At 38.1% G+C, this 18,126-nt stretch overlaps 2 protein-coding genes across 2 annotated transcripts in view; one reads left to right on the top strand and one right to left on the bottom strand.

The window, feature by feature from the left end:
* Positions 1–4,643, bottom strand: part of LOC146477667 (uncharacterized) — a 31,787-nt gene extending 27,144 nt beyond the window's left edge. The window contains exons 1-3 of the mRNA XM_085113121.1: positions 4,159–4,643; positions 2,392–2,499; positions 445–561 (exon numbers count right to left, since the gene is read on the bottom strand). Coding sequence (XP_084969247.1) covers positions 445–561; positions 2,392–2,499; positions 4,159–4,338 — 405 coding nt within the window. The 5' untranslated portion in view covers positions 4,339–4,643. The remainder of the gene's footprint in view (positions 1–444; positions 562–2,391; positions 2,500–4,158) is intronic.
* Positions 4,644–4,779: 136 nt separating this feature from the next.
* LOC146477668 (histone acetyltransferase KAT6A-like) lies at positions 4,780–18,030 on the top strand. The gene is made up of 8 exons (XM_085113130.1): positions 4,780–5,356; positions 7,173–7,293; positions 8,717–8,835; positions 11,512–11,593; positions 12,632–12,832; positions 14,011–14,184; positions 15,187–15,353; positions 15,900–18,030. The coding sequence occupies exons 1-8, from the start codon at positions 4,889–4,891 to the stop codon at positions 16,035–16,037; spliced, it is 1,470 nt and encodes a 489-aa protein (XP_084969256.1). The 5' UTR covers positions 4,780–4,888; the 3' UTR covers positions 16,038–18,030.
* Positions 18,031–18,126: the final 96 nt, after the last annotated feature.

Consider the following 18,126-nt stretch of genomic DNA (forward strand, 5'->3'; position numbering starts at 1 on the left):
CAACATGACCAATCTATACTGTAGCATGGGCCATTTCATGTATTTCTCAAACTCATCAACAATTCAAAAGCCAAAGACAAAGGAAATCGTGCACTGTGACATGATACCTGATGAAAAACTCCTCGTTTTTGCATCTTTAATTTCCCCCTGAAAATCATTTTGTTTGAGAAGTTATATCACACACTCGTCACAGTGTTTCACCACAATATCAAAACCCTCGACGTTCGTCAAAAATACTCTGCTACCTGTCGTATTTTCAACTCTCTTCTCCGTGTTTGATATGTGATGAAACACTGTGTCTTGTGTTTGATAGCTTACACCAAACACAAGGAAGCGTGTTTCATCTGATTTCCAACCACCAAGAAGTGGGTTGAAAAAATAAGGGCAGGTGAGTTTTTTGAAACCAACTTTGAGGTGTTTGGAAGTCAGATGATCAGTCCATACCTTCTTTAATTTCTTGTGAGCTTTGGATCTCACATGATTCTGAGACGCCTCTACATTTTCCATCTTTGCTGCACACAGTTCGCAATAAAATGGTGCACCTTCACTCTTGCTTGGATCCTGCGATGTATAAAACAGTTCTTAAAGTCAATCCACATCATGCGTGACCAGTTTTTCCGAGAATGAAATGAACATTCGAATTTCTCTTTGTAATGTCCGACGTGTGAATGGAATGTTGCACATTTCTCTGGAAATCTTTCCAAAAAAGATGCATTAAACTAACTTGGGAAACCATTGTTATTCTTGAAATATTTAATGCTGTAATGTAAAGAAAAATTCATAGCTTTATACCGTCAATAAACTAGGGAAATTTCTATGGAAACTCTCACTGAAATCTCGTTGCCGATTTTTAAAACTGACATGTAAATTTCAAAACTTAATTCAAATTTCAAAAATATTGTTCATGCATGACGTGGATTGACCGTAAAGGTTCAGTGTATGAACTGACCTGCAGTCCTGAGACAGTGTTATTTACACTTTTAAAGGGAAAACTGGTAACCAGTATTTTTGACTTTCTAGAAAAAAAACCCCAGCCTTTTACAGGGGCATTAACCTGGTTGGATGATAAGGCATGGTTCAACCACTACAGGAAAAAAACAGCACAGACCCCATACTTCTGTACATACAAATGATGGGACCTGACCTACCAGTATGTTTCTTATAATTATACCGGGCCATACAGTAGGCATCTACCATTCAGAAGCACTATGCAGCCACTTCTCTAGCACATACACTTATAATACTTTAAATGACAAAATACGTGCATGACTGTTCATTTGAAAACTGTGAACCATTAACCATTAATCAACTGTGTTACATTACACCATTTGCCAGTGATGTTGAAGTGACCCACCTGGGAGGCTGGTAAATTCCTGAAACCCAGCTATGAACCCAGAAGGCCTAAGCATTTGTCACGCTTATTTAAACTTATTTTGCCGAAAGAAAAATAGGCAAAAATGCCACAGAAATACCATCAAGACACGAGCAATCCACACCACACCATTTTGTAGTCTTGGAACTCTGACAGTGAATCTGATTGTAACTGTATGCTCAATGATGGTTAATTTGGTTGAATTTCATTTACACCCATAGACCTTATTCCAAAATGGCTAGCATTTAGTATTATTTTGTTTCCATTCAAATTAGCCCTTCTTAAAGTATGAAAGTGACTCCGAAGAACATCCTGCGGTACTCAATATTTGAGTCAACAACCAGGAGATAGATTTATAGAAACGTAATATTTTGGTTTAATTCAAAACCATTATCAAACGATGGATAATTTTACAAACAAGCGTAGCTTATCCATCGTTTGATAATGGTTTTGAATTAAACCAAAATATTACTTTTCCATAAATCTTTCTCCTGGTTGTTGACTCAAATATTGAGTACCGCAAGATGTTCTTCGGAGTTGCTTTGATTCATACTTTATTATATACATTTGTCGGCTGGAAATGGTTTCTAGCCCTTCTTACCTTGGTCTAAAGCTCAAAAATCAAAATAATATTTTACTTTGAATGAGGCAAGAAGGGCTAATTTGAATGCAGATAAAATAATAAGTAAAATGAGATCCATTTTGAAATAAGGTATATGCCATGTGAACAACAAGTTCCAAATGGGTTCATGAGGTACTGCGCATCGGATAAATATCAAAATATTACTTGTGCAAATGGTAAAAGCTACAGTATTTGGTCCATTCACCTTCTTCATGGGTCCAGACCCATATTTTTCTACCAGGTAAGTGTCCAAATGAGAAAAAATAAGTCAACTACATTGATAATCAAATGGACTAATAGACCATCCAAACTTAACTACTATATCTTGTAATAATTATGATTACATTTTTGCACTGCTGCATTAGCATGAAGTTTAATCACATTCTTCAACACACACCTCCAACTTGTCAGCTGGTAATACAAAGTGATTAGTCTCCAATTCTCTCAAAATTTTCAAGTACTCTTCTCTACATGCCTGGTCTTCACTTGATAATGACATATTGACCTTGAAAGCAGAAAAGGAAAGGTTAGTAGGATTGTAAATCAGGGCCAATGCCTAGTTGCGTGAAGCATCTTAACCTTACCTAGACCTGCTGGGTGGGGGGAGCTAATGCAGCGAATTTGAATCTGAATAACTTTTTTAATATTTGAGCAAACCGCCCGAAACTTCAGGAATTTTTCAGAAATTAATCTGGGGACAATTTGGTGCTGTCAGTTACTGTTCCTTGACTTTTGATGGCAACCAATTTTTGACGGACATTTTTTTCAGAAAAGTTAAATGGAAAATCCCTTTTTAAAATGAAGAAAAATTACCTTTCTTTATGCAACTTTTGTATTTTTAGCCCATATTAGTGTTCCTTAGTGCTTTCCTGAAGTTTTGGGGAAATCCAGAAATCCAACATTGTGGATCCAAGATGGCCACCATTTGACAATTATGATGTCATTACAGCATCATATGACGTCATCACTTCCTGTTGTGGACCTCAAAGGAAACATCTTTGCACATTTTAGAGAGATTTAGCTTCGCGTTTACGGCTAACGCCAAACGGGAAATGGAAGCAGCTGTTTGTTCTAAAATGCATAGACCTGGGTTTCTCATACTCACTTCTCTCTTTTTTGTGTTTGCTTGATAGCTGTCGCCGACTGGGTGGAGATAAGCTTAAACCAAAAAAGCTTCATTGCTTTTCATCAAAGAGAAAATTTCAGCCTGGCGTTTGCCGTTTGCCTTAAACGCAATGCTAAATCTCCCTATTTCCTCTCCTCCAAGTCTCATTCTCATAGCTTGTATACTTATACCCCATCCACCCTCCCCCCCCCCCCCCCCCCCACCATTCTGGCCCCAGAAGACAAAAACAAAATCCTGGTCTAGATATATTCTGAAATGTAAGCCGGCTGACATTTCAGACTAGTCTAGATAGGGCTAATTAAGGTAAGTGAGAGTTCTGCAGTCATTTGTGATCTCCATTTTGAGTAAACCACCAACAGTAGTGTGATCCAATATAGTAATCATAAATATCCTTTGGAACTGAGAGAATGGTTGTAGAAAACCCACTTATCTTAAGATGCCAAAATACAGTTGTGGTATAAATGGAAGTTTTCTGTAGTTGTTCTCTGCCTTCTGAAGGATCTTCTTGCACTCGATTTGGATTCCCTGACTGCACTGAATTGAACGTTTATCTCAATGGGGTCAAAATGTCCCTTTCACATGTATGCGGTGCTTGGTGATTTTCGATCCACTTTGTTGGTTTCTGTGTTTCTTATGGGCAGCTGGTTGTTGTCGAAAATTTTTATGACTGACAGATATAAAACACTTAAATTGTTGTTTCAGTTTTGAAGTTCAGAGTCCACGTGTTACTAAAAGGCACTGTAATGAAAAGGAGTACAATGTATTTGTATTCCCAAAGTAATATTTACTTTCACTTTATTTGCTGTTTTTACAAAGGTTTTAGTCACAACTGCGACGTTTTGTGATGACAAAAATGTTTCAGATTGGATCACGTGCATGTTTGTGGCAAGATTGCGTGGTATTTGTGAAGCCCCGTTGCCCTCCCTCCAACCCCCGTCTTCACACATACTCCAGGAAGTGCGGCGATAAAGCTACAATGTATGCACACTGTAAACTGGCACCTTGCCGAGAAACTCGACGTTTTACAGGAGGACCTACCTCTTTTCCTCCCTGCTTTTTCGCTGAATTTGTTCGCTTCTTTCGTGTAGCATCTTCTTTATTTTTTGTGCGAGAATTTTCCGTCTTCTGCTGGCTTCCATTCAAATCGACCACCTCGGTATCTTTCCGTACACCATCCTGACTCTCAAAAACGGGCTCAGGAATTTCTGAATTTTCCATTTCACAATGCTGTTATCTCGTTCATCTTCCTACCCTCTCCATGTTGTGGTATAAATATGTCTCTCAACCAATACTGACGGCAATACGCATATCAAATAGATCACGAATCCGACACTAAACGGGGAAATTGGCGAGGTTATTTTCACATTTCTGAGGCTATTTTAAGAAAAGATTTATCGCCACCTAAAACTTCAGAAACCTCACATCCATTCTTCGGCTACGTAAAGTGTTAGTCGGTTCGTAATTCGATCATTTTGAAGCTCAAAATGACAAAATCACACTAGACGAATCAGTCTGCACCGCCATTGCAAATTCAGTCAACGCATTCGTTGAGTTGAGTTGTAAAGCCGATATATGCGGGAATCGCGGGCGCGTCATACTTGGCGGTGCTTTGGTTTGTTTTTGCGTGAAAAATTTGCATTTTTCTTGGGGTATGCAAACTAGGTGGTAGCGCCGACAGCGTTCCTCTTGCAGAACGAAACTTTCCATATCCCACTTCAACTGAAAAATTAATTCGCACTCTTCCCGGCATCGTCTCGCTGTACCTAACATGGCCGAAAAACGTCCCAAATACATGAACTGGATTCTAGAATGCATAAACTTGCTTCGCAGTCGGAAATCACGGCCCGACTTGGAGCGAATCTGTCGGACGATGCAAAAATGTCACGGAATCGATGAGCGAGACACAGAGGAAGACTTATCAGTGCTTATTGCCAGCGGAATAGTGACAAAGAGGTCCTTTAAAGGTGCAATTTCCTACAGAAACGCGTCCGGTTGGCATAGAGTTCTTGGGTCCGGCAAAGTTTCGCGAGCGGCCCGATGGGTGGGCGAAGCAATTCGAGCGCTTGATCGTGGTTACGGCGTCAGCGCAGTGGATATCGAGAAATTCATCACCGCTAGACACCCGTATTACCATAATCTGAAGGCGAGGATCAAGATTGCACTGAAGGAAGACTTGGATCATGGGCGAATTTGGTGTTTGAGTGACGGGATGTATCGATTACTAGAATCTGCAGAGGTTGGTTTCCCAAAATACGAGATATTAAAGCCTTACAAACGAGATCACAGTAGATACGCGTATGCTGATTGCTGTCGTAAATTTACAGGGTTTCCTAACATGAATTTGCCACGACAATCGCACCTATTCAAAACTATTGTAGGTCTTCAGTATTGCTGATAGCACTTGGTCGGTAATTTGGTCTGTAGTAGCCAAATTAGAAGCCGATGATATTAGTAACTTGTAGCTTTTAGGATATTTTGCAGGCATTTTGTATGCCATTTTCAGTCGTGAGCGCGTGTACTAGCTATAAACGTTGACGTGGATTTCAATTTCCGCGTTTAATTAAGCTTTGATCAAAGCGTTCAACACCAATGTCACCACTGCCTGACTTAAAAGTTTGGGTCAAAAAGTAAGCTAAGTATTTGGTAAAGCATATATATATAAACTAATCGTAAATTTTTTATTTAATCCGGAATACAATCGAGCTTTAAAGTTAATATCCATTGTTAGGTATCGTTATTCTGAATGTAAATATAAGTAAGGTTATTGAATCGAATGATTAATTTACATTAATAATCTGGGCCATACAGTTTCCTATTATTTGTTAATTCGCATGATACAGTATGTTTCTTGTCTCTCGTCAGGAGCTCTCGCAAATTATGCAGCTGAATGGTGACTCCTTCCCTGGCCAAAATGGCCAGCTCTCTTTGGGAGCCATGGATTCTTGCCATGAGCCCAAATAATTCCATTTCAAACCCCCAAACAGTTGTTAGGAACTTACTTGCGAAGGACAAACATTGCACATGTTAAGTGTGGTCTTCATTACAGTGTTTTCCTGCCAACTCTCATACATTATGCATGAGTCTCACCTGCGGACTAAAGACATCAATCTCCCGCATTGAGGACAATTTTTCACACCTCATGACTCACAAATCTGGATGAGTTGTTCTTTAACACATGATTAATAACAAAAATTCAATTCAATTTCGCCCAAAGAGTTGCTTAATGTTGACTTTGTGTCCTAACTGTGTTACAACACCCTGTTTATAACAATCGCAAAAGCTTTCAAACGTCTACAATCCATTCATCAGAAGTGTTCAAAGGTCGTCGGAACATCTTTGGACATTTTCGGCAACGTTAGGAAGTCTTCAGAAAGTTATCGGAAATCTTCGGAAGGGGCTGGGACATTTTCGGAAATCCTGGTCACGATAAGACGACAATTTTACACATTTGACTCAGAAATAGTTGGCAGGTATAACACTGTAGCTGTTAAAATTAACACTACAGGGCAGACAGTGGAGGGACAACTTTTTGGACTAATAAGTTGGCTCAGACGGACAAGTCATTTTAATGTGCAAATGGGGTGGACATCTGTTTGGAAGTAAAAGTCATCTAATTATTTATTAAGTGTCTTACAAGACTGACAAATCGACGGACAAAACCGGATGGCTAATTTAAATCCAGAATCTTGTTCGTCACATTTTCACATTAAGATGCATGACTTGTAGACTTGTACATGATAGCTTTTGTATGATAATGTCTCCAAGTTAGCTCTACTTGACAAGAATTTGTTTCTTGGCAAGCTAATTTCACCATTGAAATGCTTTAATTCTTCTGCAACAAATTTAACCTAAAAGTGTACATCTATACATGTAGGTCCTTGCCGTGTTCAACCCTTCAATTATAATTTTGAATAATTTATTATGTACAATCGAACCTCCATGTGCGACCACCTCTCGTAAGTGACCACATCCTGTAATTGATCACTAAATCATGGCATTTTTGGTGGTCGCTTTGACTGCATTAATTTCAACCTTCTGTGTTTTCCTTTTAGAGCCCAGAAAGAGAAATCCCAGACTGCGACCAAGTCTGTGACTTTTGCCTCCAAACTGCAGCAACGAACAGACGTGGAGAACCAGAGGATCTGTTGATATGCAGAGATTGTGGGAACAAAGGTAACTGGGGATACTGGTTTATAGGTTGTGGTGGGGGGGGGGGGGGGGTGTACAATACTGCTCTAATCAACCAAGTTTTCAGGCTTTCTTTTTGCAACTGCTTAAGTTGCGTACTAATCTATCTAACAAGTCTATAGTGGAACTGAAATCTGTGAAAATGTGGTTGTAATAACACCCTGGTCGGATTAATGAGGTTGTGAAACTAAGGAAATGACTGGAATTTCAATTCCTTTGGGACACAAAAAAGTGGTCTTAATAACAAGGTGGTCCTATTAACGAGGTGTTTGTAAGGCAGGGTTCCAATGTAATTCAATCCGGAATCATAGGAGTGGCTTAGGTTATTGTCAGTACAACCTTGTGTGTGGAGTCCAACTTGTTTATTCATAATATGTCATACACAAAGTCTTGTTACCAATTAAGGGGTGGTGAATAGTACCAGGTAAATGCAAGACTTTGTGAAACAGCGAGACTAGCATTTTTTTCCTTGCAAGCCAGAGACATTTTGAGTTTTGAAATTGTGAGACCTAGACTTCAAACTGTTCTAAATGGGAGCATGAGAAGTTCAGACTCTTGAAATTGAAATTCAAGCACAAGCTTGTACAGAAGTCTTAAAAATGAGCCTTCATGCAGTTAGCAACAAGTTTTGTGGAATTCAACCAATTTGGGATTAATTTTATTCTTCGGAAATTTGAAATTAGCATTATTAAAATTCTATATCAAGTAACAAGACGATGCCAGTTATTAAAACAAACAGCAAATCTGGATGTGGAGACTCCCTTAGCCCTGCAAAAAAATTGAGACTCCGAGATGGCTTCGTGAAAATATCGAGGCTGCCACACATAACTGCCAAAAAACGAGATTGTGGAATTTGGCTAAAATTGCAAGTTAATAGTTAAAGCTATGTTAATGTATTGTTTATGAATTCAAATGTGATTTGTCCAATGCAAATTATATCAGCTACATGTGTTGTCATGTCCACCAGCACATTGAGGAGCACAAATATTCCGCCACTAGAAAACACCTCAGACATGATCAGATGCTGAAGAAAACTTGTCTTGAGCATCAGATTTTTGAAATGCTTCTTATTAGAAATACCAATAAGAAGCCAAAACTGAACCCTGACAAGCTGACTCCATTTATGCCAAACCTGAACATTTTGCACTTTCTCCCTCCCTTGTCTTCCTTCATTCTGTTTTCTTTTCTCTTCTACATCTTTCTGAACCTTCTTGGGGCTGCGTCATCTCACTAACAGCGCTCAAGTTTTCAGCAGCCACCTTTCAAAAATTTAGGTAAATATATTTATCACCTTTACATTGCATACATGTATCCATTGATATTGACAACATGGAGTCATTGAAAGGTCAAATTTTCTCATCACTAATTTTCAACTTAAAAATGAACATCATTTTGACTTTTTTTGCAGCGCACCCAAGTTGTATGAATTACTCACCAGAGCTAGTGCACAGAATAACCTCAGATGCAAGTGCATGGCAGTGTATTGACTGTAAAGCCTGCATTATATGTAACGACAGTGGAGATCCTGTGAGTTTAGTTGTTTTGTGTTACTGGGGAAGGGTTTTCCTGGTGAATCAAGGTTCCATATTTGTATACTTTTATTTTATTTGGTTGCCAGTTTGAACAGTTTGAACATTCAGTAAATGTGACAAGGAAGCAGAATGAAGCTGTTAGCTTGTATGAATAGATTTCCAGAGACTAGCTATTAATAAATAAATTAAAATGTGGCTTGAGCAAAAAGAAATGAAAACATCACACATTAAACTTAATCAGCTTTCAGATGATACATTGCTGTAAATAAGTTTCTTTTTAAAAGCAGAAATGGACGGTGAACTAATCAATGAAACAGGCAATGAATTCCAGATTTTATTTAGTGACAGGAAGGTGTGGGTAAGGCCAAAGTTGTAGATAATTATCATCGGAGCAACAGAAAATTTGAAGTGCCCCTGGGACGAAAATTTCATTTTCCATCTTTTTGCATTTTCGTGTAGAATATGACCTTCTTACTCACGTTACCAAATTTCAATCCTTTATGGCGATTGGAAGTATTTTTTTTTAACTTTTTATTCGAGATTTCACGGCCGGCATTACTTGGCCTTGTTCCGGAAGTTAAGGCTCAAATTACAGAAAGTGATGTCATTGGCTCAACACGAAAAATTCCACATGGCTAATTTTCATATGGATTCTACTTCATAAACTGTATTCTGCTGCTCTCTCCTCCGCAGAGGCTCCGCTGAGAAAAGGGAGTGCAGGTGTAAAATTCCGTGGAAGGCGACGGCGGGAGCCTCTGCCAGAAACCACGCCCAATATGGCTGCGATCCGGGGGAGTCATTTTATAACTAGGGTGGTGTGCGTACTTATGTCATGAAAATGGCGGGTGTTTGTGAAATTGTCATGTTGCGCGATGTGGGAGATTTACTCACGAAAACTTACCTACATGCTTAGAAATCGGGGAAAGTTTGTTTATCTCATGATGACTGTTTAGAAAACGCTTTTATTTTGCTGTGATGCTTTGAATCATCACTACAAGAATGAAATTCAAGTTACACGAGCGGCGATCGTGTGGAGATGAAAGAGTGCATGCAAAGAAATGATTTATTGAGGAAACGTCTGCCAGCTGAGACCAAACAAAAACTGTCAATTCAGTCTTAAAAGAGACTAGAGCAAGTAAGCTTTAGTTAATGTTTTAATTAAAGCGTATTTTTTTCTATACTCCGAAACGACCAAACTTAATTTTTATCTTGTAAACAAGTTTAATCAGAAGAAGTTATAATGATCTTTCAGTGATTTAATTAGCATTTAGTTCTCACGGGAAGCTTGTTATTTACTGCGATGAAACAACTGTCTTTAAAATAAGGTTATTAAAGGCCAAAAGGCCTTTCGAGCCCAGAAAAAGCAATTATTTGTTCGTGACTATTGTCGACTTTCACAAAGCGAAATGTACTAAGTCCACTCTCCACGGGTTTCAAGGGGGGCTTCGAATACAAACGATTTTGCTTTTTTCTAGAAATGGTGAAATCTCACCTTAAAATTAACGACCGCAAACTGTAGAGACAAAGTAAATGCTGACTTCCGCCAAGAATGAAACTGTCAAATTTAGAGATGACCGAGAAATCTATCAATGTACAAGAAAACGACAAGGATGTACAAGAAAACGACATGCTTCTGGCAGAGGTTCGCCGCCAAGTCAACCCTCTCAGCTTTTGGGCCTGCACTCACTTCGTTCAGCGGATACAAATAACGCCCCATCAAACCTCTGCGGAGGAGAGAGATTCTGCTGTTATTTAGTTTGCAACCCCTTCCCACCCCACCTACACAAAATAATAATAATAATAATAATAATAATAATAATAATAATAATTTAATAATAATAATAATTTTGATCAGTAATGAATTCTTGAAACATAAGCAAGTGAAAATTAAAGTTAATAGCCGACGTTTCGGCGTCATCGTGATTCCATTCTCAAGGCAAAGTGGATAAATTAATGCGAAGATTTGATTTCTATATAATTTTTATAGGGACTGTAGAGTATAGAAATCAAATCTTTGCATTAATTTATCCACTTTGCCTTGAGAATGGTGTCATGATGACGCCAAAACATCAGCTATTAACTTTAATTTTCGCTTGCTTACGTTTCAAATAATAATAATAATAATAATAATAATAATAATAATAATAATAATAATAATAATAATAATAATAAGGGACAACATTAACACAAATTTAAAACTCAAGATAATTTAAACCACAACATAATAAACTATTGTAAGTCTTATCATCTATATTTTTTCAGTTACATGTAGCTCCTTCAGACTGTCTCTATATCTTTATATTGTACCAATGCCTGATAAAAACTGGATTCAAGTAAATGCCAGATCTTTGAAACAGATGCCAGAGGCTTTTATTTGAGAATTTACAGTAAGCCCTTTGTCATCAATTCTACATACAAGTTTATGTATCCAAATTCACCATATACTTGTATTGCAAACTAAAACTCTCCCTTCTAAAATGACCAATGTTGTTTGCACGTGTTATGTAAACTTGGGATCTGCACGTACAGTATGTGAATTGTGTTATTATTAATATTCAACATTACTATTTATCTATTAATGATTTTAAAAACATGAGCCTCTCCTGACCAATAATTAAATAGGTTCATATACAGCATTCCACTTAACATATGTTATTGCTTTCTTTCACAGAGTAGTTTATTGTTCTGTGATGCTTGTGACAAAGGTTATCATATGCAGTGCCATGTACCTCCACTAGCCACCATGCCAATTGGTAATAATTATATCCGTTAAAGTGAATTAATTTTATTCCAAGGAAGTATTCATGCGTTGAAGGACACCTTCAAGTTGGTCAATTAACATAGTCAACACGAAGAAAAGGAATTTCCATTGAAGAATGTTTCACTGTTAATGATTGGATCTTCATGTTGCTTGATCACCATAATATATCAAACACGAGGAAGAGTGTTTCCCCCGATTTCTAAACACCGAGAAGTAGGTTGGAAAAAACGAGGCGCAGCCAAGATTTTTTAACCAACTTCGAGGTGTTTGGAAATAGGATGAAAACCTCTTTCAAGTGTTTGATATAGCTTCTCAAACTATTGATAATTCTTGGAGAAATTCAAAGCAGAAGTTCACAAAATTTTATAATAATTAAGATCACAACATTTCAAAACCTCCTTGACGGTAGTGATTTGCTTTGTTTTTGCTTGATGAATGATTAAATAATGAGTTTGAGAAACAATTATACAGATGGCTGCTCCATCAGATTGTTGAATGTGATTTAAGAATTATGTTCATCATGGAAATCACCTTTATTGAAATTAATAGAGCCATTATAATGTAAACATCAAAGCACAGAATATGTCACATTGTTGTTGCCACGTTACCTTGCCATAGCAATTCATCATCATCATCATCATCGTCATCATTCTATTTAAAAGTCCTTTTTCATATTGTTCAGGCAAAAACTACCCGCATAATCATAGTGAAAGCTAATTGAGGCAGGTAGAAAAATTCATGAACTAAGAAACCTTTTATGGAATGTTAATTATTTTGGTAAATCTGTCCATGTACAGTGTATCACATTCAGAGGAGCATGAAAACCTACAGTGTATCTGATACAAAGTGTTTCACCTTTAAGACTGGGGTGGTGCAGTGACACTGATAACAAAATCACATTAAAACTGGTGTACACTGTGCTCTAGTGCATAAAACCATACCTGATTTGGTACAGTGTGCAGAACTTTACATTCATTCATCGGCGATTTTATGTGTGTGCATCAAATGAATTATTCCTTTCTGTCGATAGGGAAATGGGTTTGTTACAACTGTCAAAATCATCCCATAAATCCAGTACGTCTTTCCGAATCCAGTGGCTTTGTGAATCGAGACACAGTCTTGAAATCAGATGGTGGGTGTAATCTGATGCTGGGAGATGAAATGCGCTTACAGTGTGATGAAGATGTCATGGGTGAATGTACTGTTGAAGTAAAAGATATCCATATTCAAGGTGAGGGAAAAGTTTAAACGTTATTCGCTGTTAACCAACTACCTCACATATAATTTGTAATAGCAGATCAATCTGTGGTGTATCCATGGGCGTCTAGTGCCGTCAACCAGCCTAGCCCTCAGTGGACTATTCTTATGTTGGCAACTGGCAATTCCCCCATTGTCCCCAACCTACATTAATTAGATAGGAGCCTAGCATGTCCAGGCAATCGCTACACTGACTTTGTTAATGAAGGAAAGCAATTTGAAAGAAACCCTGCAGAACAGCTTTGAAATGTTATCAAGATATAAGCAGTCTAAGCCACTCTTTTTTTGTCCAATGAGCACCAATACTAAGCTGAAGTAGGACTAAGAATTGCTTAATATGATTGCTGGCCACCAAAGCTATCTGTCCATGTACTTTAAGTCTAAAATAATGTGTAGGGTTTTTCTGGTTTTGTTTTCTATGTAAAATGTAGATAGCTGTCCAGACAAGTTCTTCTTTACCCATTTTGCTGTGTTTTTGCTGTGAAATCGTGGTTTAAAGTTGCTGCAAGCTTAAGCCATGCTGTTAAGGCTTGACTGGGTGCTGGGGCTTGGTGGCTAATGCATGACTTACTCCAAGAAAACGTACACCAACACGGTCCTGAGCAAAGCATTCATAATTATACATGTACTCACCTATGGTTAATCATCATCCAGCATTGTTGGTGTATTCTAAGCCCTGAGTGCAGATGTAAGAGAATTCAGTGAGGATTTTCTTTTCCTGAAACCCTTGCCTCCTGGATTTACATCACAGTTTGGCTAGGGCCAAGGTGACAGTTGGTCACTACCTTGATGAATATCCTTACACTTAAGCTGGCGTTACACGTTGAAGCTTTTAGCTGAAACTTGTGTGCAATGGTGAACGGGGCCAGTTTCACGAAGTGGTGTTACACGGTGAAACTCGTTTTTCACCGCTGTGACCGTTGCGAGCCATTGCAGAAGTAGAAAGCCATTCTACTTTTCGTGAAACTTGTCCCGCAGTGGAAGTTCAAAAAAGTTTCACGAAACGGATCATGTTACACTGTGCAACGCCTGCTGAAACTTGTTTTGCAGCGCCGTTGCACACAAGTTTCAGCTAAAAGTTTCAACGTGTAACGGAGGCTTTACATATGCTTATTTAGATTTCTTTTCTAATGATTTACTTTCAATTCAAAGTTGATGCTGAGAACGTTCAGAGAGAACTAGAAATGTTGAGCCAGTCAAAAGTATCAATCGACACCAAAGTAAACCCTACACGAGGAACAAATGGGGATATAGCAGGTCACAGCGAATCTAATGGCTTTAGCTCGGCAATGAGTACAGGAAAGACTGTTGTAAATGGCTTGCCAGGTATTTATTAACTACTTTTCAATTATCAATCTCCAAATGAAATTTATATTTGATTCAATATCACTTGTAGTCATAAAACAATTGATTGCGGTACAGCTGAATCGTGATACAAACATTTCAATTTGATTTTGGATCTGTTTCTACTAATTTTGATTTGATACAGTTCACTTACAATAAAACATACCTGATTGGCCAAAAGAGTTTTCCAACAACCAATCAACATTCTTGTTTTAAGAGATCCTGAAGCATATATTTACAAAACATTTATGGCTGAACTAGTGAAACGAGGAGGAGGAGGAGAAGGCAAAAAAGAATTACTGACAATAACTTCCACTATTACAGACCCTCTTAGTTGCAGACACTAAATCTACAAAAATGTCATTTTTTAATATGAGAGTTGATGGTACATATATTTTCAAATATCTTTTATTACTTATAATAACTATACTTTCAACCTTGTGAAAATGTGCGTAAATGAACTTTTGCTACAGCTGTGGGCATAAATAATAAATGATGGAGTTTTGAATTTATGAGTACAGTATTTTTAATGGTGATCAAGCATTGACAGCCATCTTTTCTTAGAATAGTGTAACATTAATTAATCGTTTTTCTATAAGGAACTACACAAAATACAGTTTTTGAGATTTAGCGGGAGCAGTGGACAGTTCTTCTTCATGTTATAGTTTCATGTATTTTTCTCTTTCTTTTAGACGTCGTATTTTCCCAAAAAACTTACGTCAGGAAAATGTGCATTTACGTTCTTTTTGTAACATGTTTTAGGCAAAAATATGCTACTCATCTGTCAGATTTTACAGTTGAATTCCTGTAAGAAGATAGACTTTCTAAAATCCCTTTCCTTTTCCTTCACTTTTTATGTTAAGTTGGTTTTGGTCCGCTCGCTGTCGCGAATTTGTCGCTCGCTTTCTCGACTTGTGGCAGGCCTAGTAAGGAGACAAATTATCTGCTTCGTTTTCACATATGTGGCTGTTTTATTTTCTGCAGGTTCCCCTGCCAAAGGCCCGTTGGTCTCAGCTCGCGATTCAGCTAAAGATACAGAAAAAGGGAAAAGTAATCTTCCTCCAGACACTTCACTTTGGACAGTCACGGAAGTCGTGTCTTTCTTCAGCTCATTGGGATTTCCAGAGGAAGCCAAGTCGTTTCAAAATCAGGTGAGTATTGACATGAAATTTCTCTATACTTTTTTGCTTACAGTTCCTGTGATTTTCTTTGGGAGAATTTCTGACAATAAATTGTTTAGAGTAAAACTCTCTCAGTACGTCTGTCCAAGCCATTAATATACAATCACCTTGTAAGGATAGTCACTGGTTTGGGATTTTGATGAAAAAGAAGTCATTTTCCTTGAATAAAAACGTAAACGTAAACATATTTGTTTACCCACAGAGCACGAAAGAGCTCTTGGAGGGTGCTTCAAAGTGTCTGTGCGTTCAAATTTCCTACTCCAGCCAGATTAAGTTCAAATCCCCCACCCTTCCCTTTGGAAGGCCTTACGCGTGAAGTGCTTTACTCCCTGAGCACGGAAAATGGTCAACTGCCGAGTTTATGCCGGAAAGGGGGGTGAGGGGGGGGGGGGGGTAGGGGAGGGAGGAGAAGGTGAAGGTTCGAATTGATCACCGCATTAAGCGAAGGACTTAGAGAAATCTTTGAATGCCCTTAAAAGGCATGTCTTATTTGCTACCGTTCTCTCACCTTTGTAGGAAATTGATGGCAAGGCTTTGCTGCTAATGTCAAGAAATGACGTGCTCACCGGTATGTCAATCAAACTCGGACCTGCGCTGAAGATTTATGTTCACGTGGCGCGTCTTCAAAGTCAAAATGGCACCATCCCGTCATAGCGAAATAATTAATGTACAGTTACAATTTTTTTGTAATTATTAGGGATAAGCGTTTGTTTTGTTATCTATTTTTTGTTGGTTTATTTGCTAGACAACGCTTCTTTAGGCTGAGTTGTGTCTGAGTCACGGACTATCATAGCAAAACAGGGAATATATTGGCAATGTTAACCAATGTTAACATTGTAGGCTTATGTGACAAAGTTTGTAATTTCATAGTCTGTCCTTAATGGACGAAATTCTTGGCATATTAGACTATTAGAGCGGTTTTCAATTGAGTGTCGAAAGTAATTTCGCGTTTGCTTTTGTTTTGCATTACTACAATCTTTGATTGGTTAACAAAACTCGCGCCACTTTCTCAGCCAACGAGAAGCAAAACCAAAACTAATCGTGTTTTCGCCGCATGCGTTTTCCCGCGCTTGGCGCCAGTTACGTGTATTTGCTTCGAAATCTGATTAGCTCGTTGTGTTGTTTACATCCGTTGCGAGTGGTCAGAGTAATTACTTTGGTTTTGGTTTTACGACACTCAGTTGATAACCGCTCTATGCATCGCGTTTCTGTTGAGTAAGATATAAATCAATTTATAGACAGGAATTGAATCAGTTCTCTATTGGACTCGTGGGTCATTTAACTGCCATTGTGTGGGGATAGAGCGGTTTTCAATTGAGTGTCGAAAGTATTATCGCGTTTACTTTGGTTTTAAATTACTGCGCTTTGTGGTTGCTTAGCAAAACTTGCGCCATTTTCTGGACCAATGAGAACGAAAACCAAACTGTGACTTGCTTGCACGCGTTTTCCCGCGCTTGGCGTCTAATGCCTGGCATTGCTTCGAATTCTGATTGGCTCATTGTGCTGGTTATGTCTGTTGTGATTGGTCAGAGCAATTACGTTTGGTTTTGCAAGACCCAATTGAAAACCGCTCTTTTGGGCGGATTTACGGTGATTTTTGCCCGTTTTTCTGGGAGAACAACGCAAGTTAAGCGTGACGACAAGTTCAACAGACCATGTTGTCCGTGAACGTAAACGATTTAGCCTTTAGCTGTGAAGTTTTCTAACATTTCACATTAAGTACAAAACAGAATCTGACAAAATTTAAATGTGTTTAATAATGAATATCCTGGCATTAAAATGTCATACTTTTATAAAAGATGCATTTTTCATAAAATTTATTAAGTATTGATCATCATGTTAAAAAAAAAAAAGCAGAAATCTACTTCTTCATGCAGTCACATTTCTCATTTCAGAAGAGAGTGTAGGCTAGATTCGTGTGCGGTCGTACAATGTAGTCAATTTAGCTATAGTTTACGTAAAATATTGGACAAATTTACGACCAATATATCGCTTGTTTACAAGTGGATTAACACCGACATACTCTCTTTAAATAGTTTAGGTCAGTAAGATTTCTGATATAAGCGAAATTGTGTGTTTTTTCGGGGGGAGTTTAATGTCCGAGAGGAAACAGACAGCTTTATTTCAAGTTAAATTGCCTGTGCGGCTGGTGGTATTTTCAGTGCGGGAATATTAAGTCTTGGCGGCTAAGCCGCGGGAAAATACCCTTTTCCCCATTGGCTCGTTCGTTTGTGCACGGAAAAAGAAGACTATTTGTAGCCTTATTTGCTTCTAAAATCATTTTATAACAAAGCTCGTACATTTTGTTGTAAAATTACCCAACACTATTTGTCAATTAAGTATTTAGGTAGAAAAAAAATTCGTCTTGTTTTTAGAGCTGCTTAGTTAGTCGTGGAGCTAAATTAACTCATTTCTCAACACAGAATTTACTTCACATTGAAGAAAACCTCATGATATAAGGTTGCACTCGGGTAGCAATATGCCACAAAGGGTGTAAGCAAATGAACGGCAATGATAACGTTTTCATGTAAAGAGAAGTAGCGCTACCTTTTGAGTTTGTGGATTAGATATTATACTGTGAAAATTCATTCCAATAAAGCTATCGAGCAGTACCGTCTTGTCATATGGTACTGTGTATTTTGCTGTACGAGGTTGTCCCAATTTTTGAGTCTGTTGATGCAATTTTAAACTGCCGTTTCAAATGCAGGGTTCGTACTCTTTTGAGCTTTTGAAATTCCATGAC

This window comes from Pavona decussata, unplaced genomic scaffold (genome assembly GCF_977016875.1).
Source record: "Pavona decussata unplaced genomic scaffold, jaPavDecu1.1 SCAFFOLD_69, whole genome shotgun sequence".
Classification (NCBI taxonomy): domain Eukaryota; kingdom Metazoa; phylum Cnidaria; class Anthozoa; order Scleractinia; family Agariciidae; genus Pavona; species Pavona decussata.